Source organism: Calonectris borealis, chromosome 11 (assembly GCF_964195595.1).
Source record: "Calonectris borealis chromosome 11, bCalBor7.hap1.2, whole genome shotgun sequence".
NCBI lineage: Eukaryota > Metazoa > Chordata > Aves > Procellariiformes > Procellariidae > Calonectris > Calonectris borealis.
The window spans coordinates 20,217,610-20,244,174 of NC_134322.1; the positions used below are offsets into that span (position 1 = coordinate 20,217,610).

At 40.4% G+C, this 26,565-nt stretch overlaps 1 protein-coding gene across 5 annotated transcripts in view; it reads right to left on the reverse strand.

The window, feature by feature from the left end:
- DAPK2 (death associated protein kinase 2) overlaps nt 1–26,565 on the reverse strand; it is a 65,456-nt gene that overhangs the window by 25,321 nt on the left and 13,570 nt on the right. For 4 of the 5 annotated variants that reach the window (XM_075160365.1, XM_075160359.1, XM_075160360.1 and 1 more), the window contains exons 2-3: nt 23,261–23,358; nt 3,455–3,676 (exon numbers count right to left, since the gene is read on the reverse strand). In XM_075160365.1, the coding sequence (XP_075016466.1) occupies nt 3,455–3,676; nt 23,261–23,337 (299 nt within the window). In that variant the 5' untranslated portion in view covers nt 23,338–23,358. Of the gene's footprint in view, nt 1–3,450; nt 3,677–23,260; nt 23,359–26,565 lie in introns of those variants that run through there. The other variant, XM_075160364.1, reaches the window with a different exon arrangement.

Below are 26,565 nucleotides of genomic sequence, written 5' to 3' on the forward strand. Positions count from 1 at the left end.
AGCCTGACAATAGGACACACAAAATGTGTCAGGCCATGTGAAGACAGGAAAAAGCAGACGGTAATGAAATGGAAGGCTGTTTTAGCACAAAGTAGCTGCCAGTCAGAAAAAGCATGCTCCTTTCCTGTCTTCCAGTGCATGGCTATAGAGACCAACATTTGGCCATAGACATGTACTTAAAAATTAACAGATGCTTATCATTATTCATACGCCATCTGCCAGTAGTCACATTAATCTCCAGGAACGCTCCCTGGCCTAAATGCTGGCTCCCCTGGAAAGCTAGTGGTTATTTCATCTCTCTCAGGGATCAAAGCTTCATTGCCTGGATTCCATACACAAGGTCGAGGCAGGTGCCCTAGGGAACATATGGTCTACATAACTTTAGCCACAGTGTCTCCGTATTCCTGATTCGTACATACAGAAAAATTGCATCATTTACTAATAACCTATAAAATGTAGGAAGTAGAAGACCTCAGGCTGTCTCCTTGCTTACAGCTTTACCTTAGTACCATGAATTGACAGATAAAGGATATGTCATCTTCTGCACAGCTCCTCTAAGACTCAGGGCTTTGTAAAACAGATGATACTGATTTCACAAAAGAGCAGGACACAGCCCGAAAAAGCTTAAATTGAAGTCTGTCTTCCTTCACTACATGACAAATTTCATCCCCTTAGGCCAAGGCCATACATTCTGACCAGCAAAGCTCCATTTATTAGAAGAGCTATTTCCATTCCTGGCTTTGATGAGTACAAGCACGCAATTCTACTCTCTGCTTTGTGTGACAGTGTTCAGGTTTCCCCTGGTTCTCAGTGGAGATCAGGAAGGCTGAACCACACAAATACAATAAATATAAATTTGCAGATGCACTGAGATAATTTACATCCGTTTCAACTCCTTAAGGTAGACCAGCAGCACACACAATGAACAGTACAGAAGGAGATGCTTTGCATATAGGTCTATATGATCATCCATGCATACCGAGTCACTCACTTCTATTACAGTCATGATCCTCAACCATGAAATACCTGGAATGGCAACAAGTCAAGAGCCAAGTTTCATCCAAATTCATTATCCCAGTATAAGTTTGGGTATAAACAGACCCAATCACTTGATGCCTCCCCTTTTTAATTTCTTTAAAAAGTTTATATAATTTTATCATGGCAGATTTTTTTTTTACTCAGTAACTGACATTAGGCAACTGCAAAGTTTTCTTGAAATGATTCTCAAACTAACACATCAATAGTATCACTATTAAATCTGGGGACATCCAAATGTTCTACAGCTCTCAGCTGCAGGTGCAATGCAGAGGACCAAGTGATCTTTCTGTGACCTCCCAGCTGCTACAGGGCAAATCTAATATGCATCAGAATGGCTGGCAAATAGTACTGAGAACAGAAAGCCGAACAGCAGCAGGCAACTTAGTTCCCCTCCTGACTTCACAGTAAAGAATTTACATCCCTGGCACATGCAGGGGAACGTGAAATTAATTAAATGACCTACCTAGAGTGATGACAATTTCCTGTAGCATCTAACACTTCAGTATATTCAGTCTATCTGATAGATCAGTTACTTACTCTAATAATCTTCCCTTGGTATTGCACACTAGTCATCCTGAAAACTGCTGCAAATTGGTTTATCTGTCCTGCTCGAGCTCTGCCAAAGCAACTCTTCATTCTTTTGGGATATCACTAGTCCCTTCCCACAAAACCTCTATTTTAGCCTCTCTGATATAAGCTGAAGTCACATAAACAGGAATAACATTTCCAATGTCATTTTGACTCATATTGGGTTGCAAGGCCAGGAGGCAAAAATGCTATTTACACAGAGCAAAGCTCTCCTGGCCAGGCTGGAAAGAGGTATTTCTTCTTTATAAAATCATCCTCCTATTCCTCTTTATTGTTAGGGTCCTTTACATCACATTACATTTTACAAAAGTGAAGAAATTCCATCACACATACATTAGTTTCAGCATTGAAGTGACTGCGTAAACTTTACCCTCCACACACATTTCGGATTAACGTCACATAACCAATCCCCCCAAAACATGACAACTTTGAAACACTGTTAAAATGATATGGTGGCTTTCCAAAACATGGTCAGGCACGTCTGTCCAAATGGCGGACTTTAAGAATCTCAAGCCAGGCAGCAGAAACAGACAACACATTCAAAACCAGTTGTGTTATAAGAGATTACGTTATTAGCCCGTGGTCTGCATCTGTCTCAAAAGTTTCACCTCAGTTCCATCAAACATACAGGAAGGGCAACAGGGTATAAGAAATAGCTGATGTCTTTGGGATTTGTATTTCTAGGCTGATGAAACAAACAGCTAAACAGAATTCACACAAGCAATTTAATAGCTATTGCAGAGACTGGCAATTTTGATACTGCTTCAAATTCTAATAAACTGGCATTTCTCTACATAGTAACACCCGTTAGCCAGGTTCTCTCATTTCCTTTCAATCAGTAAGATTAAATACAGACAAAAGCATCAAAGGTGACTCCCCAAAATGCAAACTCATGTTTCCAACCAAGCAAAGGCTCCTTATCCAAGGCTTTTTTAGGATGATTCCTGACCACACCTCCAGCTTCCCTAGGCATTTATTCTTCCAGGCAGGGCCACACACAGGTTCTGCAGAATAAGCCGTTGCCCCCTCAGCCTATACAGAGAAGCTGCTGCTAGCTGGTTTTAAATCTCTTCTTAAACAGCACAAACCAGTTTGCATTACATAGCCAAGTACGTCTGATAGTCATCCTAAACCAGTAGCCTGGCTATCCAAGGGGTCACAATGCAAGGGTGAGGCTACAGCAGTCCACAGATCCCCTGGTTGGGGGTGTTCACTTGTCAGCAGGACCTAAATGGCAGGGGTTTTCCCCCATCACATGGGGGAACAAGAGAAGAGTGAGGAGCTCTCCTTACTCCCACACTGCTGCTATTCATCCTCAATAGTCAAAAACCTCCTCCCTTGCCTTTTGCCCCTCTTTTCCCCTAGTCTCCTCCAAATGAGGAAAATATGGGAGCAGTGAGAATGGCTGCAAATTTTGCAAAGGACTTGATGGCTTCACATGCATTGGAAGAGATGAAAGCAGAAAGAAAAATGAAATGAGCATTCAGTGGCCATTTGTGCTTCCTCCAAGGTTCATGTCAGGGCAGCACTAGGCAGACGTGAGGTAACCCCTCTGCTAATAAACTGTTTTCAAGTTGACAGCACTCCCTGGCTCAGTAACAATGGCCTCAGCTGATGTTAAGGTGCACCTGTATCCCCAGGGCACATGGATGAACTGGGGGGCCTGTTTATCAACAACCTCGTTCAACTCTCCTGCCAAGATCTGCAAGGCCTGAGAACACAACAGCTCCATTTTAACAGTGCCTTTATGTCCTGGCAGCCTCTGCAGCCCTTTCCGGTTCCTATTTACCTCATCCTACCCCAGAGGACAGGAAGTCCCCTTACTCACAGCTCCAGGATGAGGACCACATCCGTCTTGTTCTCATAGATGTCATGCAACTTGATGATGTTGGCATGCAGAATCTGCTGCAGAATAGTAACCTCCCGTTCAATTTCCTCACGTCTCACTCCACGACGGCTGGCCCGACTCTGACGTTTTTTAATGAACTTAGCAGCATACTCCGTACCGGTGCTTTTTTCTCGACATTTCTTCACTATAGCAAACTGGCCACTGCAAGGACAAGAAGATAACAAAAATTCTCTTAAAGTTTTCATATAATCACAGCTTCCCAATTAGCCGTTCATACGCAGAGCTTGATCCTGCAACCCCTGAGCAACACTGCTCACCATAGGAGCTTGTTCTTGGTACAATAGTGAGGTCTGTCAGAATTCTGCAGTTAAAGTCACTAGAGCATAACAAGGTAGCCTCCTGCTGTGTCTGAAATTTAGCAAAACCAAGCAATGTCTGACAAGAAGGGAGGACAGATGTGACAATCTCTAAAAAAACGTTCATGTTTAAATGAATAAGATCTGCCTCAAAAGGTTCACATTACCACTCCTTCACTGGGTAATGCTTAAGGCATTCAAGTCTGCAACACACCACTGGATGTTCTGAAAGCACATGCATGCATTAAAGTATTTCCCTTAAGAATAATCTCTCAGAAAAGAACTCAAAGGATTAATAACCCTTTGGAAATGTAGACCTGGCCTCCAGTAACCAATTTTCCAATAAGAGAATTGTTTATTCATATTTCTGCACCTCACTTGATAATTTAGCTGTAAATGTAACTGGAGTAAGTGCAGCTTTCTCACTGCACTTCAAGGAAAAAGAATTTCCCACTGTACCAAATAGTAAAGTGGCTGCATTACAGTTTAAAAGGCATGTAGCTGCCATTTGCCAATAAAATTTTCCTCACTGTGACTCCTAAAGAAAGACATTCCAGTCCAACTGTAAAATCTCCCCCTTATCTTCTAAGAGGGAAACACTTCGAGGTCAGGCAATTAACTCAAATAATAGTAACCCTGCAGGTTGCAGCCTTATGTCAGTAGTGGGAACCTTTCAAGATGAGACAGTTGTTACTGACTCTTCAGTAGGAAAGTAGGGGATCCTGCTTTGTTCTTCTTTGTGTGAGCTTTTCTTTCTTCATCATGCCCTTGAGAGGCACTGTTTGAACTTAGAGAAGGCACCATCTCCACAGAGTTGATGTTCCCGCCTTCTCAATTGTCTTCTGAAAAAAGTAATCAAGCTGCGAGATGTCTTATCAAAATTAAGCAAGAAAGGTGGTCTGCAGCCATAGCAGAATTTGAGTAATACGAATTCTACATAAGGCAAGAATGTCGAATGAAACAGTGATTATTCAGAGGATCCTTTTGCTCATCCCATTTGGAAGGGACAAGGACAACTGTGTTGTATCTTAAAAATGTTTTATCACACTAATATCATCACAGACATACAAACAAGGAAACTAAATCATAAGCTATTACCATGTGTTTGCATTTAGTCTACACAGGACATGTTAGGAGAGCTACTTCTACCTTACAAAAATTAAGGGAAAAGGATGGTCTGTAGCTAAAGTACTAGAGGGATTTGAGCAATCTGAATTCTGCCATAAATGTATTGTACACCCTTTAGCAATTCACTTTTGCCCCATCAGCAAAACAGGAAAGAGTCTTTCTTCCACACAATATGCCTATGGATATTTGTACACTACTTAGCACAAAGGTGTCTATCTCAGTTTGCTGCTACTGCAAGAGAAATACTAAGGACAACCAGTGCTGCGCCATGCAATGTAACAGGCTCTTGTCCAAAGTGACTCCGAAAAGCAGACAAAAATCACACTTACACAGAAACACATTTCTTTTCATGAAGGATCACTCAGCAGATTTAATTAAACACCTGTAGCTTTTTAGGTTTGATTTAAACTTCTAATACTCAATATTAAGCAAAGAGTAGTGGGCACATAGATTTAAGGATATATATTAATTTCTTCGGGTTGATTAATGAAGATAACTTCAGACTAACAAGTATTTAGGTATGTGAAACTTGTACGGCTTGAGGTTTCATCAGAAACTCTAAATTTCAACTAGTCTTTACTAAAATCAAGTTAGGATAAAGATTTCTCACAGAATTAATGCAAAATTGCCTTGTTCAGACACAAACACTGTCCAATTCTCAAGTTTTCCTTAGATCCTAAAAAACAAACTCAAAAATTGAAAGGGTTAAAAAGAAGAAAACCTAGGTTAAAGCACAAAAAGCACTGATGTTAATTCTTTCAAACAAAACTGATGCAGACTCACTGCTCGCCTAGCTCAAGCACCTCCAGCTCAAGTAACAATGAGGAGTAAGAACATTTGGTCTTGACAAACTTTAATCAGTCCAAACATAAATGAGGTCAGTCCATTCCATTCAGGATGAGTTTCATTCACTTACTGCTCTCTCTCATTGCTCAATAGGAAGCCCAGTATTTTCACTGATTCAGTGAATTCAGTAACTTTCATACAAAGTATTAAAATAAACTACACTCATTTTTAAACAAATATGTACGTTCTGATGAACCTTCTCGTACCTAATGGTACCTCAGAAGTTTTTATTACTTTACATTTCCATAACTAACTACTAGTGCAGACCTGGACATAATGATGTGTAAAGTACATAATAAAATGGGACGCTGAATTTGAGCTGGTGGAAAACAAGGAGCTAGTGGGGAAGTGTTGTAGTGGCAAGAACAGCTGTCAAGGAAAATTACTCAGCAGCATTCAGAGATTGTGTTTGATAAGTCTCATGCCAGGCTGCTGCTGACAAGTCTTGGAGCGATATCTTTGCAATAAAAGCTACAAGAGTATGAATGGAAAGAAAAGTTGACTACTTTTGTTTGGACGCTAGTTAAAGAACTTCATAGCCCACCTGAGTACATCTGTGATTTCAAGCAGCAAGACCAGTTTATTACCACTCTAAACCTCCTCTGCCAGAAACTCTAAGATGAGGGTTACTTCTTGTTATTCATTTTTCCGTTGCTAGATTACAGGAGGGATTTATCAAACTCCTTTTTGGCAGAGGGAAAGAAAAAGAAAAGACCACGGAATCCGCCTTGCAAACAGGCCATGTACGTACTGTTACAAACACTACCAGGGTGGTTTAGAGGACCAGTTAGCTGGAGAATTGAGCCTACGGATAAGGTCATGCACTTCAGTCCGCTTTTTTTAAGTGTACAATGCACCTCGTGATAACAGTGAGATGAAAAACCAGCAAGCTGTAAATACAGAATAGGACTTTAGTTAAACAAATTTTGGCTAAAACTATTGCTTCATGAAAGCTACATTTTGTTTTGGCAACTTGATATCAAAATGGGGGTGTAAGCAATATCTGCAGAATCTCAGTGATTTGGAGGCAAGAAGTCCCTGCTCAAATCCGTGCTCCACCCTTTTCATAATAATTGGAATGAAAAACATGGAAACTAAGTCTACCATATGCCTACCCCATATCCTACCAAGCATTCCTTAGTCAGAAACGGCTCAGGCTTTATCAATGAATAGTTGATAAAATCATACTTTTGCAAAAATATTTCACTGCATTTCCACCATGGAGCAGAAATAAATTTTAAAGTTCTAGTAAGCTATATGGCCAGGAAGCCACAGTCAACTAATAAATAAGAAACCTCTGAGAACAGTGCAAATAGTTACCCTTGCCTGGCACGTGTAAAGCCTAACAGGTACGCAGATCCTACCACCAAAAGAACTATCTTATCCAAGCCCTTGTCTCCTCAGATTCACAAGTCTCTGCTGATGTCCAACCACTTTACAAACAGACAAAACAAGACAGTGAGCTCCTTTTTATACCCAAGAGCAGCCCTCTTCTCCCCTGCCACAATGCACTGTATGTCCAAGATCTCACTCTGCAAGAACTGGCAGGTCTCCAGTCCCAGAACACATGTTTAGTATCAGATATTTCCTTACTCAGGGCATTATATCCAGACTTGCAAGGAAAAGACTCATCTTACAGATAACCTTAACCTTTAGCTACCGTGAATTTATCAGCCAGGATCTCTTTATAAGAATCGCAAACAAACTCATTAAGTGCAACCCCCCATGACTACACTGTAGAAGCACTGAGCTGTTATTGTTTTCAGTATTATTATATCCTTCACTGGCTTGGTAAATGAGAGATGCAAGTACAGTTGGAACTTAAATTATGCAGCATACACAGCAATTATATTCAGAACCTTATAATTATATAATGTACTTAGTGCTTCATTAACACAGATGTCTGGTTGGAGTCTGTCTTAAACCTACAAAGGCAAAGAAATTAAAAATTAAGGCTGTCACTTGGTGCTCGATTGCTCTCAAAAGCTAACACCCCATGGCAGAGGCAGCCTCTCATGTCAAAGGGTTCAAACAATGCCAGACAGCCTGAAGTACTTCTTTTTGTTCTTCATTTTCATATGTATCCTAAACACTTCTCAGGAGAGAGGTAGGAACGGATGGGACAAGTGTACTTATCCCTTTAGGAATAATCGATCACAAATGGAAGCGAGACTGCAGCCATTTGTCAAATCCATTAATTCATTCATATCTCTGCCTCCTGATTTTACCATTACGTGCAAACCCTGGAGAACTTAAGAGAATGAAATTCCTGCTACAAAATCCCTAAGCTTGCCTTAAACATTCTGCTAAAAGAATTAATTCGGTAGCGCTGAGAGCTGTTTGTGTAAAACATCGTGGGTTTCATGGGCTTTTTGTTTGTTTGTTCATTTTTTGCAAGACATGTATCTTGCTTGGTCCAGACTTTCTAAAGAGACATGGTACTAATGTTGCTGGTTTTGCTTCCTTGAATTCTCTCTGGGGACATAAATTTTGCCAGCAAAGTTCAGGAAGAAAATATCATTTTATGAGTGCTTTTGCGTTTAAAAAGTCCAGTGATACTGTGGATTTTGTACATTTTGTTTACTTAAAAGCTTACAAAAATAATAATGACACAGCATAGGAATTCCTGTCGTCTTCTTTTACATATTGTCTGGGACAATTGTTCCTCACAATACCCATTCCCTTGTAATCTACTATTTCCCCCTGCATGCGTACCCACAAACACAACACTCTGCCTGCTCCTGTCCCAGTCTTCATGCCGTTTCCTTTATCCCTTAAAAATAGGCTTTTGCAGACAGTCTTTACCGAGACAGTTTGCGACTGAGTAGAAGAGGTTGCAAGCCACAGGGAAAAACTCAAATGCACAATTTCTTAGCCTAGGACATTTACGACAGTTACAATGTAATTACCCACGATACCGTCTGTAACCCACACTTACCCATTTCCCTACTCGCTGCAGAGCACATTTGCTTTGCCCGTGCTTGTTGCTGAATTCGCAGGGTCTTTATTAAAGCATCAGAGGGTAATGCCAAAATATTTTCCGACCACCTTGAAGACTGCTGTCACAAAGCAGCAGCTGGTGTATCTCTCCACACAAGTAGCCCAATGCTTTGCCAGGCACCGATACGCCGAAGCACACTAAGAGAAGAGCTAACAGCTGGAGAAGGGACAGGCAGGGAGAACAGTCTTTGAACAAGTGTTAAAGGGGTAGCATATTGCTCTGCTTTTCTACCAGACAGTTATGAATGTACTAATGAATAGTTCACGTGGAGGCCCATACAGCTATGAAGAAAAGAGGATGTCTCGCTGGTATTTTACAATCACAGTCAGACACACTTTGGATTTCTTGTACTACAGAGCTTGTAAAGTCAAGGACCAAGACAACAGCATTTCTGCGCCTCCTAATGCATCTGTGTTCAGCACGTAAGAATCAAACAGCACCAGCTTTCCAAAATTTTCAATCTAGGCTGAGTTACAGCACTCAGAAATTAAGCCATTTTCTTGATTTCACATGGGGAGTCTGTGACTGATCTTAGACTTGAAACTAAATTTCACAACCCAGATGTCCAAATTTCAGCCAAATGACTTCGCCAAAATTCATGTTTTTTAGTATATCGCTAAAATGAAGATGACTTGGATCATAAACAGCGGTATTTACAACACACACAAGATAAGTTCAGAGGCTGACACTTCCAATTTTTTTTTTTTTTTAAGAAATGAAGTTTGTTCCCTTTCAGAAATATTTTGGACAGCTGTACAACAGCCTTGTCACAGATTCAGCATAGGCTGTCCTCAATTGTGGTAACAGCTGAAGAGTATAAACAATACCAGCTGCAACCTGTCAGTTATAATATAATTACATACAACATCAAACCTGTCCATCATTAATAGGGGAATTTATCCTGGCAATGAAGACAACCTATTATTCACATTGCTACTATCATCTAGGAGATTTGTCACTGAGTAAGAACACAGAGACAATATTACTGGGTGGTTTTGGACTCTATTTTCAGAAGCATGCTTTAGAGAAGCACAAGCTCAGCTTATTTAATTGTTGTGCAGTTCAGGAGAGGATGTGGAAAGGATGTGGGGAAGAGAGAAGCTGGACAATCCAGAATAACAGGATAACTCCTTGCCCTTATTTCAAAGTTTATTTTTAATACTGGTTCTGGAGGGTAATGCTCTGAATTTGACTTGAGAGAATGACAGAAGTGCAGCCTACCAGTTTTGAATGCCTCAATGCATAACAGTGGTATTGCTACAGAGCCTTAGAATAAAGACAGCCTTTAAGCAACTGTTTGTATAGGTATAGGTTTATACAAATCTTCCTCCGATATTCCAGAAACACCGCATCGCTGAGTAGCTGTCATGAAACACTGAAAATATGTAAACAAAATACTGAGATGACAGTACAGGTTACCTGACTCCAGTAAGACACTCTGAGGCCAGACTGGGGAGAAGTCAGGAAGTTGATTCTGTCTGTCATTGGAGAAGAGCAAACTATTTCTTCCCCAAATACCAAACATATGTTCCCTTTCTGCATGTTCACCTATTTCTTTATGTCCTTAATATCATTCACTAAAGAATTCTAAAAAAGAGGATTTTTTTTTTCCTGGTAGTTGTTAAAACTTGAAATTCCCATAAAATAGATGATACGTTAGAACTTGTTAACAGATACACTTTACACTGAAATAATGTTTTCAAGGATTTTTTTGAAGAGTAAGTGAACCTGGCAAAGGACAGTGCTCTGGCATTCTGCCAGTCAAGAGGTGATGCTCAATTCCCTAGATGAGCCAGGACAAGTTACTTTGGAACAGATTTGCAAGGGATTTTAGGCAGCAACCTCCCACTGACTTTAACGGTAATTAGGTTCCTACACAATTGATGGAAAATAACACCTTAGTCTTTCTGTACTTCATTTCCCAAAGTCTGTAAAAAGCTACTGGAAAAATGAAATAAAATTATAAGGGGTAAGCATACAGCTGGACCAACAAATTAATTTCATGTCTCTAGACATCATTAGAATTGCAATTATAATCATTTATATTTTTATTCACTAGGTGTTCCTGCCTAAGAATACATGACCAGAAAGGAAACGAAAATAAAACCTAACAGCATCTCAACCAGTCTTCTAGCTGCCTAGATTCACATGCAGGCTACCGCAAATGCAAGATAGTTTAACCCTTCTTTTCATGAGCACCTGCAAACTCAGTTGGGGATCTGAGCCTTTAATTGGGATTCCTTTTGTTTCCAATTTAGGAAGTGTTTGCTTGAGGCTGGAGTTTGCAACGAGAAGCTGCTTGGCTCAGCAATGCCAGCAGCATATGGCCAGGTGGTTGGAAGGGTGCAATCACAGCCTGTTGCACAGAGCAAAACACAGCAATACTTTTTCCATGCAGTTTTTTTACTTGAGTGGTGTCATAAATATCTATTATTCTTTTTTAATGTTGGTTTTGACCTACAGCAGGTGTAGGGAGGTGAAAATTCCAAAAAAGGTGAAAGTTTCCTCTTTTCATTTGAGAAGAACAGAAAACGGCAATCTAAAGTACACCAAGCTACAGCAGTACGGATGTGGTAATACTGACAACACATTTGGTATTGCTGCACCAGACGGAAAATTTCATTAAACTAGAGTGGACACAAGCAAATGCTTTTAAGGGAAGTGGAGATGACCTTCCATTCCCCTTGATCTTCTCCCCCCTCACATGTTTTGTTGTTGCTTATTATGTTTTAACAAGGTTACATTGAGCTCTTCCTAGCCTACTTCAGTTCTTGCTCTGACGTGCACTTCTCTCAAAATTGAAGCTGAGTTAAAGAAACTATGGTTGGTATGTCAGCCAGCTGGTTTTAACAGTATAATTACATTCCAGACAAGGTAAGGGCCCTGAAGGAAACTTCTCACACCAGACATCTCAAAGCCATACAATGTAGGAAGACCACAAAACTCAAGCCTGACTGCAATTCAGAATTAGATTAGTTACTGGGAATGTAAAAGACACACCAGAAAACTTTCACATTTTTGAGTGATCCTGTTTAAACTGCTTCCTCTCCACATACTGAGGAAAACAGAAACAGCTCGGTGCTAAGCTCAGCTTGGTCAGAAAGTGAGGCTGCCTCAGGCACGTCACTTCATCCATCCACCTTACAGCAATACCTTGAAAACAATAGTCATACCCATGGGATAGAACTGACTCGTGTTTACATCAAATTACAAACACACCATTCTGATTTAAGATTATTTGCTATAGAAGAGTAGGGTAAATCTTTCAATCTCACAGCATTCTTCCCCGTTACCCAAAACATGCTCTATGTATGTAAAAGCAAGACTTGGAGCACAACAACATATACAAGGCACCATATCATAAAAAACAACAGCCTACTATAGGAAGGAGCTTACAGGAAAACTGAAAAAATGAGCTTTCACAATATAAGAAGGTGTTCACAGTTTGAATAAACCCATGAAATTTATATTTGTCCTTTTCTCTTCACATTTAAGACATGCAGTTGTGGGAATGCAAGTCTAAAAGGGTTTATTTGCTATTACAAACCCTACCCCAAACAAAGGCAAATGACGTTAATTCACGTATGTGGTTGCCTGTGCTTAGGAAGCCAAAACACAGCTTAGAGATCTAATTTTAGGTTTACTAGACTTTGCAAAGTTTGCCAGTCCTTGGCTCTCTTTCTGTAATTGGATGATAAATTATATTTGGTCCCTTGACAATAAAAAAAAAAAAAGACACCCTATCCAGTGTCATACATTCTCTGAGCTCTGAGTCAATACAATACCTTTAACCCTGAAAATAATTTTATTTATGTTTACTGACAGCAATCGGTTACTTTACAGTCTATGTCATAAGCCAAGTCAGCTTCACCTGTTAGCATCACATTGTCGTTTCTCCAGTGAATGAGCCTACAGCATCCTTTGCTTTGATTTTGCATAATCCACAGAGGCGAGTAAAAATGCTAAAAATATATTATGAAACCGTCATGTGTACATTCTTAAGTTAATACACATAAACATAATCACAGATAATAGTGTCTAGCTAACCTGAATGCAAGACTTCTCTATATTCAAGAGGTTGCCTTTAGAGCTCAGACACGATGGTTTATTTAGTTTCAGTAAAGAAGGGTCATTTATTCTCAGTTACAATTGTTTTTATGGCAACAGTTTTGTTCATCATGCCTTTTTGCCACTATTAAATTCAGATTAGTTTTAACTGTCAATCTCAAGCTTACAAAGTCTGCATCTTACTACTTTTCCATCTTTTTCACTCCTATTTCTTTTTCTTGGAAAAAACTACACTAATAATTTTATCCTTTATGGTTGCATTTTTGTTAACTTTCAAAGCAAAGCCCTTGGGAATTCTTGCTGAATGCCTTTCTTAAAAAAACTCAAGCCTGAAAAAGCTGTTTTCCTCTCAAATTTAAGTGATTAGAGCAATTGCTCTATTGCACGTAATTTTATCAAGCTAAATACTCTCTTCCTTCTTTCCTTACACTTCAGAGGTGACTTCTGCTAGCTGTAATTGCACTGGCATGCTCTTCCCAGCAGAGAGGACAGGAGTCTGTTGGTAACTTCTACAATCCACTTGTACGCTCTCAGCTCATTTATGAAACACAGCTCAACCAAAGGCCATGCAAGGTTCACAAAACATATGCATAAAAGCACTTCCCTGGAAGTTTTTTGTAGGAAGTCTGTACTTATGGTCACAGCTATGAAGAACTGGAAGCCTTCTGTAAATGGACTATAGCAATAATTTGTAGTATGTTTTATTTTTATGGATTTTTTTTTGGTAGACTTAACCAGGATTTGGTACAGCAGAAATTTAATCTAAGCAGTGAATAATTAGTATGTCCAACAGCACAGTATTTACAAAGAAACTAGAGTGCAATAGCTGAAACAACAAAACAGAAATCCTAGCATGCCAAGGTCACTGAAGGGAAAGTATCTTGGCGTTTCCGTAAGACTTTATGGGATGAAACTAAAAAACCCCCAAACCTTAATCTTTTAAATACTCTGCTGACACCTCTTATAACGTCATAAAGAGCTTTAAAAATAAAATTGTCACAAATGTCACTGTACTTCTGTTTAAGCTGCAAATAAAAAGTGAGTTTCAGGTTGTTTGGGGTTTTGGTTTTTTTTCCAAACAAAGTGGCTACCTCTTCTAAAGCAACTACACAGAACCTAAACTGTGGCAGATGCCAGATTACGACAATGATCTAAAACTTTTCTTAATAGAGCATTTAACAGGAATTTTGCTTGGCTACTAAAAAGTAGATAAATTCTTCATGTGTGTGAAAGATGCAGAAGTAAATCCAATTCACGATATACTATGGCTTTCTTTTGAATCTTTCACAAAACATTATCATAGAAATATCACTAACTTACCACAGCCCTGTGATATAAACTGGAAGAAAATTTTTATGATATGAGAAACAACTAACATGACTTCATTTCAGGCTCACTAAGTGCCTGGGCAGTGTCAGGGTGACTTCTAACCAAACCAGTTAATGTTATAGAGAGAACTATCACAATATCACTAACTCTAACAATATGCTAATTTTTAAACCTAACAAGATGCACTACTTTATACAGAAAGAGAGAAAAAAAATCAGCTGCCACTTTTAAACACACTGGCATTTTCACTCACAGATCATGTTTTTACTAACTGATTATATAGTACTCTAGAACACAGTGACTTTACAGGGTAAGTTTCAATATTCACAACAGGGGAGTGCTGAGCACCTTTGGACATACGCTGTGTCTGACAACGTCACTGTCTGGCACCTTTCATCCACATCCCTTTACAGCTCAGGCAAAGTAACCAACACATCCTGGCCAAAGACGATCTCTGTGTCCCCTGCCAGAGGAGAGTCGGAACAGTAGAGGAATATGGACTCAAACAGAAGGATCCAGTTTACTGGAATAAGTAGAGAGCAATTAAACCATTTGAAATTCAAAGCAAGATTTAATAAATCTAAGTTTCTGAACAATGCTATGAATTACTACAGGCTATCAATAAAGTAACATGTTATCTGCATTACAGCCAATTAATACCTCAAACACCATTTTGGGTCATCAGTCCTGAGTCACAAGAAACCATGACATGTACTGATTCATCACCAGCATCTCCTGAAGCTGTTAAATGTTACTGGAAACCTCCCAATCACACAGCGACAAGCAATGTGGCCCTTATCAGCTCCTGAGGTTGGAGGAGCAGAGTCTGCAGTGATACAGCACGAGCCCAGCAATTCTGGCAAGTTCCTGATAGTCTGGCAGGCATTTTATGTAATCTGAAGCTCAAGAATAAAATGCACATGATAAAAATTTCTCCCTACTTATCACACTTAGCTTTTAGATTGAATATCAGCTCTTGGAGTGGTAATGAACAGAGTCCAGAGACCTAGGGAAGGTCAAAGCTGACTCATGCTCAGCAGGAATAGCTGATTTGATAAGCTGTTCCTTCTGCTACGTGGAGCAACACCAGTGCATACGTAATATGCATGCAGAAGGTTGGCACACTGTACCTTTGTGTTTAAAGATCCAAATGCAGCTAGATATGGACTGAATGTAATATACCTGGGAGCAGATAAATTGTAAGAGGGTAGCAGTATTATGGTTAAATGATTTTTCTCCTTCCCCATGTACAAAACGGATGGAAATCATGCTGGCATTTTAATCAGGATTTTAGGAAATTATCTGTAAGGCCAAAACCACAAAGGGTTGCTGAAACTCCCCCTTCACTGCTCTTTGTGGATTCTTCTGGTCTGCCAAAATAAGAGGTGGAAGTTATCTCCTCATCTTACTTAATCTTTACTATATTCAAGTAAACAATCTCCTCCAGCAGCAGGACAGCACAGAAGCTACATTATGTGTTCCCTCCACTCTTCCTACATAGGAAACAGACCGAACAATGGAAGTGCTCTCTTTGTGAGGACTGTAGATCCACAAAACTCGGATACTGAGGTTAACTATTCTCTCTCAGAAGCTGTAGATTCTGTAGTAAGTAAAGATTACAAGTCCTGGCTTTAGGATAGAGTCACCTACTTATGCTTTAACTGAACCTGCACTATGGGCTGCCCAAAACAGGCCAGTGACTCCAACCCAAACATGCTGGCACTAGATAGAACAAGTCCAGCTATTGGAGCAATTTTATGTCTCTCCTCACCAAAGCATCACTGTGCGTCATGCTCAGCTATTGCAACAGGTTTTCACTCTGGTTCAAAACCGCTGATGTAGAGTTTTAACAGTGATTAATAGATGTCACCTGAGCTAAATTAAGCTTGACCACCAGACAAGTATCTGCAAGCCCTATTCTGCATAAGATGCTAATAATTTGTCCAATACTTTATCATTGTTAGTCCAGTGGTGAGCTGCACTATGTTTATTTTCTGTGTATTTTTACACATAAGTAACATTTTTCATTTCAAAAGCATGGAATGAATACCATACAGAGTCTATTTTCTCAGCTGTTCAAATTTTCCATCTGCTTTCTACTGCAATGCAAAGTGGAAACAGTTTTATTTTTACAGAAATGGCAAAGCAAAGACTGGGATTAGGCTGTGGTTAAAGTGGTTAAAGACATTACTGAATTTGAGCTTTCTGAGCACTACCCACTGGGGTCACTCAGCTCTAATTAGACTTTCAAAGCCAGTTTCGGACTGAGGAGATACACTGAGATCCCTCCCATCATCGAGATGGATACTGGTAATAAGGAATTCACTTGAAAAAAAATGCGTGACTTTGTTACCAAGTAAGGCTAAGGCCAGTTCTAAGTAACCAAGGCCAGTTCTTCTCAGTTACTGTAGGTAGAGCAGCTTTGTTATTAGAAAAAACAACAAACAACAAAGCCTCCCACTATTTTCTCTGCACTTTCTGTAACAAATCAAATATTTTGGAAACAGTTGAAAGAACACTGAAAACTACCAGGGAAATCCGTTTAAAAAGGAAAAAGCTAAGATCACTCACTCTGCTAGATGGAATAAAAAAAATCCACAAATAGTGACTGTATCAGACAGCCGATTACAATCATAGCGATGGTGACCAAGTACTGGATGCCAAAACTGTTTCAACAAGCAATTCAATATACATCAAACACGTGACATACAAGATTTTTGTAACAAGAAATAGTAATAGAGGTGCTGATTAGTGCTCAATAATTAAACTTACGTTTTGCATCAAAAGCAAAGATTTGCTTTGTGTGTGTAGTGGGAAAAAATAATCCAAGATTATTCTTCCAAATTTAAAGAACTAATTCAAATTATAAATTGATATAAGAACAGAGTTAAGGTTCATGTCTGAGAAAGCCCAGTACTGAACAATTCCTATAGATAGAAAAAACATTCCTGGTATGAAGATACCGTGCGATGTGTGTTAAGGGTAAATTTCCTAGCTGCAATCACACCCCTCTGTTTACCAGGGAGTTCACCTAGCTGGATGACATGACTTTTTATCACAGATTTCCACGTTCCTCCCCTACAACGAATACCTCAGTTATCTCTGCTTTTTGTTTTCATTAAGTAAATAAATATTTAATAGTTACACTGTCAGAACAGCCATTACGTACCAGGCCCCAAGGTCCCATTACCACTGGTAAAATGTTGCATTTGCTGTCCTTTTAAGCTTCACGCAGAAAAAAAGGTTTCACCTGTCTCGGTGAGCAGAGCTGATCCTCCACACACAAGGCAGGGAGGAGGCAGGAACTTGTAGCTGGAGAGGGAGGACTACAGGAGGCATGATAGGCCATTGATGAAAGATCTAGCTTGGCTTTAATCACAAAACCGCTATTAAAACAAAAAAAACCAAGAAACATGAGGAAACAACTAGGTAGTGATATTTATGCACATACAGCAGAAAATTCCTCAAAGTGAAATACAGACCATCCTAACATGCAGAAAAATGTCACAGCCTTGCTGTAAAATTAATTTCCACAGCCTAAGCCCAATCCACTCATATTTAGCTCACCTTTTGCATTAACCAGGCATTAACTTGGGCTTCTAGGAACTCTTTAGGCATAGGACCCCACAGAAAACAGCCATCTCAGTACTCTAGTTTCCACAACTTCAGCAACCCCTGCTTGTTTTTCTTGTCAGAAGAAAAGCTCTTACAGTTTCAAAGACATGCACTGCCTTCCCCAGAGGCCACCATACTGTAGCAGCAACAGTCTTTCCCAACAGAGAGGATTTCAAACTAGCAAGTGAATAAAATGCTTTTCCTGTTTCTCATGCATACTGAAAGACTTAGTTTGGACTTCCTATGAAGATCAGTTCATTAGACTATGCATCTTGTATCCATACACGATCTCCTACCTCTGCAGGAAACATAGAAAAGCCAGACAAAAGCTGAAGAAAGTTGAGGTCAGAGATGAGTATAGCTCCCAGTCACTGAGACAGGCAAGGAACTGGAATGGCAGGTGGCAAGGCTGGCACACCTTGTGGAGGAAGGCAGAGCCCCTTCCCTACAATGAAAGGACAATAATGAAGGAAAGGGGGAGACTTCCTTACCCAGAAACGTCGCTCCCAGGTTTGTCTCTGTTAAGCATGATCTAAGTCCTTGTAGACTGTAGAGAGCCGCGCTGTGGTGAGCAGGACACTGTCCCAGACACTGCAGTGCCATTCCCACACCACCCTGCAGGAACACACTTTCTCAATGGGCACTGTCACGAAACACTTCCGAACGAGCTCCGTGACACTTCCTACCCTCAGCCCAGGCTGACATGTAACAGTGACACTGCCCAGAAGGCACAAATGTCAACAGCTCTCTACAGCCCGGCTGGCAACACATTTGGGTAATAGATTAATGACTCTACGATACAATCTTTTATGAATTACCCTGCACATCTCAAATTCTAACACTCTCTATGCACCTACCACCAACATCAGTGTTCGCTAGTACAAATGGAGAAGGCTCCTGCAGGTTTGTACAAGATCTCCTCTTGTCCAGCTAGACAGAACTACCCATCCAAATCACAAGTCCTAAGACATTTTGTTAAAAGGCTCTCCAGTGAGCTTTATTGCTGCAACTTTCCTGGGAACTATACCACTAGCTCAGTAGGCCAGTTCTTCCTTCTCTTGGCCTGCTTTGGCCTTGATTTAAGAGTTTCCATTCTTGGTTGTCTCTTGCTGTCACCTCCCTTGCCACAAGAACCAGCGGTTTTTTGACCTGTTGCATATTCCCAAGAAGTCAAGCTAGTCCTCATTTCCTCACCTTTTTCAAGAAGCATTTCCATTGCTTTGGCAGGCCGTTAGAGTGATCTGCTACAAACACTCCTGCAAATGGTTTATGCCAGGATCTGCCTCGAAACAGGCAAAACTCTTAATAGGTTTCTTACAAAGTTTATTAAAACAATGATAAAGGATGCAGTTTGCCATTACTTGAATAAAAGTGACATTTAGCAAGATAAACTCATATTTGAGGAGGGATAAATTTTGAAAACGTTCTATGGAAAATAATTTTTTGAAGTATCCGTTTTTGATCAACATCTCAGACACAGAAAGAAACTGAATCTGCCAGAAAGTCTGATGCCTTCAAAAAGTGATAGCATTAAGTGCCTGGGAGGACTGTATAAAGTACTCCCAAATGACACAATCTACTGCCTTTGGGGGAAGGGGAAAGAGAAGAGAATCTTCTAATACCTCTAATACCTTCTAATACCTTTATACTGCATTACTTTCTAGCTCTTGTAGACTTCCAGATTAACTAATATAACTGAGGACTTTTAAAATAAATATCCCTAATACGCGTTCATCTTCAGTTAAGTTTTCTAAATTCTCCCCTTCTCTTGTCATAAATTTTGAAAAAGAAAAAAATTAATATTTCAATATTCTAGCAATAAGCTGTATTATAGATCTCAAAAGGGGTTTTTTTACTTCAAAATACTGAAAACTGCTAAATTCACTCTGGAGGCTCCTCCTCCTTTTAGGCTCCCTTTCAGCTATTGCTAGAGAAGCTCAGTCCCCACAGCTTTCACACTTACAAACCGACTGATACTATCTTGCAGGAAGTAACTTCAAATGCACATGTGTGATAATGAAGTATTGCACTCATTCAGCACAGACCATGCTAAGCTTCCCAAGTGTAGCTGCTAGAACGAACAAGCCCATCAGCAACTTTTTTTCCTTAATGCCACATACCTGGTTTGTTGTTCCCTGTATGTACCCTTTGGAGAAGTTGAGCAACAGAGGTGTAAACCTAAGATTAATATTTGAAAGATTGAGGGAATGTTGGAGCTAGGTAGCTAGCTACAGCACACAGCTGCAGCTATGGAAAACCTGCTCCCCCTTTCTGCAAAGAGTTTTCTCTCACACCATTTGCCTTGGCACAGGAGACAACTGCATTTCCAGCATCCTTTGAGTTGCTTCTAGCTCAGCAGTGATTCTGAGAATGATCTGGTTGAGAAGTCCACAAATGCACCGTTTGCAGGGTTTTATACAGCTGGATCTGAAGAACCTTTGCTGCAGGTACCTTCAATGCTGCACAGTGACAGGAAGGGTCTAATTTCATCACCAGACCAGATACATCTAAGCCTTGCGAAGGAGCACGTGCAGTATATAATAGCAGCCTCCTTTACAAAGTGCTCTGCAGCCTCCTTTACTGAGATAAACAGGTGCTGGCTCTGTCGGTGAGATCCTGTATTTTGTCTTCTGACTGAATCCAAGCTAGAACAAGCACTAAGCCTGTATTAACGACTACTTTTGTTCTCAAGAAATCACAGACTCAGGAGAACACAAACAGGACAGACTCTTCACAGACGTTGTTTGAAAACCTCTGTTTTGTAAGTGACTTCTGTTGCCAAAATGATAATAAATGAATCCTTTTACCTGCCCAGACCTGTCAGCAACTAACAGCTTGTTGCAAACATACTGAACTAATAAAAGGCATCTACAGGTTCTAAGGGCATCAGTCAGCATTGGAAAAGATTCTCACATTTCAGTCACCACAACCTGTCTAGTGTGTTATTTTTCTTCTAACAAAGCAAAATATATTCTTCTTCCTATGAAGAAAGGCTGAGAGAGCTGGGGTTATTCAGCCTCGAGAAGGGAAGGCTTCGGGGAGACCTTATTGCAGCCTGTCAGTACTTAAAGTACTTAAGAAAGTTGGCGACAAACTTTTTAGCAGGGCCTGTTGCGACAGGAGAAAGGGGAATGGTTTTAAACTAAAAGAGGGTAGATTTAGACTAGATATAAGGAAGAAATTGTTTACAATGAGGGTGGTGAAACATTGGAACAGGTTGCCCAGAGAGGTGGTAGATGCCTCATCCCTGGAAACATTCAAGGTCAGGTTGGACGGGGCTCTGAGCAACCTGATCTGGTTGAAGATGTCCCTGCCCACAGCAGGGGGGTTGGACTAGATGGCCTTTAAAGGTCCCTTCCAACCCAAACCATTCTATGATTCTATGATAAGATATCATTTGTCACTAGCCCTAATCAGTAGTTACTGCTCAGAGACATAAGACACATCATAACCCAGTGACACTCCACATATAACACACACAGCTGAAACAAGAGGTCTGCAGAGCTCCTCATAAAATCTGAAAGTGAAAATACACTGACAAAGACAGTGTGACATTATATTCATGGCATGTGTGAAGTATACAACTTGAACGCATTCAGAGTAAGGGAGCTAATTCCAATCTTGCTGCTCTCTTCTCACAATTCACAGTTACAGGGCTTTCCTTGAAAGATCGTAACAAGCAGCAGCTTGGATTTCTCATCTACAAGCAGTATTACACATAAAATGCTGGGAACTAGAACATGGTTATGTAGCAGAGTTTAATACCCCTTTGTCACATGAGGACGGTACCTGCTCATGTACACACCTTCTCCTTCTTCTGGCTTATCTGGGAAAGGTCTTCCTTGCAGAGAACACACCCATTAAAAAAGGCCACAATTTCAGATTCCATGTCTGAGTGTAGTCTCCTCTACACCCAGCCCATCACCCAACATGTAGTGAGTACCAGCTCCACGGCATAACCCTGGGACCAGCCATGTTTCTATGACATGCAGCCAGGAAAGGAGGAGGGCTGCTGAGAACATGCAAGCCTTTACCAGCCGGAGGCCCCTCAGGCAGATTCAAACAGCAAGGGCCAGCCTTTACCAGGTTGTTTCAACTACATTTCTCCGTTCAAAAAGCTTAATAACTGTCAGCTTGAAGAGGAGAGCGAGATTCATCACCTCAAAAGATCCAACTCAGGAATCAAAGTAAAAACATGCTATTCACTTTCCAGTTTCTCATTTTAGCAGTTTGTCTGCTACCACACATACTAGGGCCTCCTAGGTTAAAAAAAGCACACCTTTTACACCCTGCATACACACGCTGAATTTCTTTACTGCTCACTGTTGTCAGATTTTCACTTTCAGGCTGATGTTCTCAGGACCAGTCAGTACTCAAAAGTAAGCTTACAGAAAATTTAATAGTTGAGGCCTTCCTGAGAGGGAAGGGAATGAAGGGGGGGAAAAAAAAAAACAACAACCAACCAATCACAAAAAACCCAAACCCAAAAAACCATCTCCCCTTAAAGGAAATCTCAACAACTCTAAAGATGAAATAGCTGGGAGTGAAAAAAATAAGATTTGACAGGGAAAGAGCTTCAAATGAAGTATTTTAATGTAACTAAATTATTGGCCCTTGAAAAAGGGTAATTGCACATACACAGTCATTTATCAAAACCAACTGTCACAGTGGGGAAAAAAGCCGACATGTGTATAGCCCTAATTTAGCTATTTGCATATTAAAAAGAAAATCACTGGAGGGTTGGACACTGAATGGAAACCAGCTATCCTCACCCAGAGCGCTGTATGTTGCTAAGTGACTGGGGGAGCCCTGTGTCATCCAGCTCACAAACCCAGCAGAATGTTTAAGCAGGTGCTTATGGTTAAGCATGGTAATAGCCCATTAACTCCACCTATAATTAATACTTGCAGATAAGCCTTTATAGATTAAAAGCTATATACAGGTATTAACCAGTCCAGCTGAAATTTTGACAGGTAAATCTTTTCAGGAATACATACACAGTGTTTTGCAGGCAGATAGGAACGTGTTCTGTCAGTGCTCAGAGCCAGTTGAAAACAACAGTGCAGCACTGTTCAAAACAACAAGCCAAATTAAAGCACTGGGTCTATGATCACGGCACCATGGGTTCCTGTTTCCTAGCTGGTTCACAGAACAGACAGGTGAAGTCAGTCTAAAGCACAGACACAGATGACACCTATCTACAAAAGCAATGTAAACATACCTTTTGTTGTCCTAGTTGCAAGAAAAGAAACAGGAAGAATAGTTAGCACACTTAAATTAAAAAAAAAAAAATATCCAAAGTGCAGTTTTTGTAAAGGGATGTGTTTCTATTGTATATTGCAACTGATTTGGGCTATCAAGCACAGTCATTGTTTTAAGATGTCGCAAATATCCCCATGTGTCAGGTTTTAGACTAGTGTGGTGTCATCAGTACAAACTTACCTTCCTAGCTCTTCCCCAATTTCGTAAACGTCCTCCACTTTCTGTTGCTTGAACAAAGCCATATTTGGACTTTTCATCGATGCACAAAGATGATGCAACTAGAATATTAAGAAAGAATGACATTCATTACGATCTTCCAACAGGCAAAGACTCAGTAAGCCACATTTCTGTTATAGTCACTTTGGATCCACTGCAGATCATTCATGGCCAAAGTTACCATTGATCAATCTAAAGAATTAATTTAGCAGTCTCAGCCAAATAGCAAGGATCCAAATCTGGAAAGAGGTGAGCGCCTGGAAGTGAAGAGGGTTCTTGCCCCTCACTGAAGTACCTGAGCACATACTTAACCAGAAGCACAGAACACACCTTGAAACAAATGTGATGGAAGTAAAGCAACTAATTAATAATTTGACAAACTTACAGACAATAAAGCATCCACACTACACTAAAAAGAGATAGCGTGAGAATCAGCATTACAGGCTTCTTCATAAAGTGTCAGAAGGCAGACCACGAACCAAGGAGACCACAAGGCAGAGCTTCCTTTTTCTCATGTCAGGCGGTGTTTCTGAAGCACATAGGCAGGACAGCAAATGGAAATCTGAACTACTGCTGCAAAAAGGCATTGCGATTCCATCTACAGAGTTTTCGGCACAACATCTTTCATCACACACTAGGCATTTCAAATGACAAAGACACGAGCATTTGTTGCATGCATTACTCTGTGTAACTGTGAAATTTGTTTCCTGAACACAATCTTTTAAGTTGATAAGCTCTGTGAGGTCTGGAAAGACAAGCCTCACATTGGTGCATTTCAGGATCTGGGAGTGCATTAAGCTGTGCAGCTTTTGGAAGAGAAGATCAGAGATCACATTCTTCCTCGGGATACACCTACAGAGCGACATACATTATGTTAGCAGAATGGATTTTAACACAATAACCAGCTGACCAGTTTACAAGTTTGGTGTTTCCTGTGTAGACAAACACTTGCATTATCCCCAATGGCCCAAATAACATACACTATTTAGTTCAGAACGTGTGAAGTAGCTGTAAGGCCTCTAGCATCACAATAAAATCTACATTGAGCCATACAGTTATTCTCACACATCTGTAGGCTTCAGCAGCATATTTGTACTTCTCAATGTAATGTATACTTCCTTATGAATCCCAGATGCTGCTTGCTTCAGATGCACTGGGGACTTCCAGGTTCTATATTTCTATACAGCTCCTGCATGTTTTTAAATAGCAGTCTTTGGCATCTGACTGTGGCACACTGCAAAACATATTTCACAAGCAAACAAAGTTCTATTTTGATGTTTAGAAATAAGCTCAATTCAACGTTGCAAGAAGATCCAGCTATTTTGATAAATCAGCAGACTATAGGACAAAGTACCAAAGAGCAATTGCAGGGCTCCTGCCAAGTTGAAATGCACATATTTTTTAAGATTTTTCTCTAACAAAAGCATATACCATAAGCAGCAGATATATTGTAAAAATATAACAACTTGTCAAAATGCACCCAGCTTCTGTCATGCACTCACCTCAAAAAAAAGACTGGCTGCTTAGTTTTCCCCCTCCCTTGTTATAAACCACTGACTTCTAACACATGGGAGACATGTTGAGTATCAATTCAATTCCTTTCCAAATATGCTCCTTCTATTGCTTCACAGGAACAGAAACAGTCTCTTAGCTCTTCCATATATATTTTTTGGCTGATGTTAGCAAAACCTACACATTAGGACAAAAATTATTTGACTGCTTTATCCCAAGCCGAAAGGCTGCTGCATCAACGCTTACACTGTTCTTAGTTGGGAATAACATTCACACTTCCAAAAAACAGTAGCAATAAGTAAAGGGGTATCAACAAAATCAGATGTCCCTCTATTAGGCGCTTAGCACCGATGACACAACACACAAGCTGAGAAGGGGTACCTGCTTCCATCCTCTAGTGACAGCATTTTGTGTAATTCCCTGACAGCTCTCATCATATACTTAACATCTCTGTGCAGTGCATCCTTTTGGATTGCCATTTCCAAAGCACAAGGAGATCCAGGGGGACTTTGCAACCATTCATTTCCCTTCACTCCTTTCCCTTTCACAATGTACTCATTAGGTGGGGAGCTTCTAACGGCCTACAGCCTGCTCTGCTCGACGCTCTTTGCTCCAAGCTGGGGGAGAAGATACAAGGCACATGCATTATTCTGGCAAGCCCCACTCCCTCTCCCCAAGGGACCCACAGCTTCACTCAAATGATGGGAAATATTTCAGTTATACGTCAAAACTGCGTCCTCTCCTTTTTGAAGAGTGTATATCTGCTCACCTCATGGGACAGTATGCATATTGTGATGAGACATGACTGACATGCATCTGTCACATGATCAAAACGCACCCATTTCTGTCACATTTCAGAAGAAGTTACCATTTCCACTGCATGACAGAGGCTTGCAGGCACCTCACGGAGGAGAGGGAGGTGCAAGGTAACCCTAGCAATAGCTTTCATGCCTTCAACAGCCACCTTGCTGGAGGTCTCCTCGGCAGATGTGATGGCTCTCTTCAAGGCTCTGTGGGGCCTACTGCATTTTCATTACCTAATTTGTTCAAACCCCAGTTTCAAAACTCTGCAATGGAGACAAATTTGCCTCCCACGCCTTCCTGTGCTCTAGCGATGATCTCTCTTATCCAGCTACCTAAGGCAAATGATAGAGACCACATGGGTTGTGACGCTGAAGACCAGAATAACCATAGCACTATTACAGTACACTGTAGAAATCAACACTTGCATTGGTGAGCCTCAACAAGATGCATTACAATGTGGGGGTTTTTCACTTCCACTTTCCATCCCCATACTTTCTCAGACGTTTTCTGGCTCATCCTTACTTTGTCTATATTTTCAAAGTTTTTCAAGATGAAGCCAGGTGAACTGTTCTGCTACTTTGCTCATTAATTCCCTTCCCAAAGCCACATTCATGCCTGGGACAAAAATGTATCTTTTTCCTCTCAATGAAAATAAACAACTCAAATTCTGGTTTGTAAGCAAATTATTGTATTTCTCAAGCAACCTTTCATAATCTCAGAGAAAGCTCATTGACCAATATTGCTCAGGGCTTGAAACTACAGTCAATAAATGCTTTAGTAGCATTTACAAGCATGAGGACATCTCTGAGCTACTGCCTCCATACTAAGTTGATATAATGTTCCTTGCAATTGTTCAGAGCAGGATTTTCTGAAGTGTTAGTGCAAAATTTAGTTCAACACCCAGACTTCAGAAAAAGCACAGGACAAAGCCAAGCCTTGCTGAAAACGCCAAA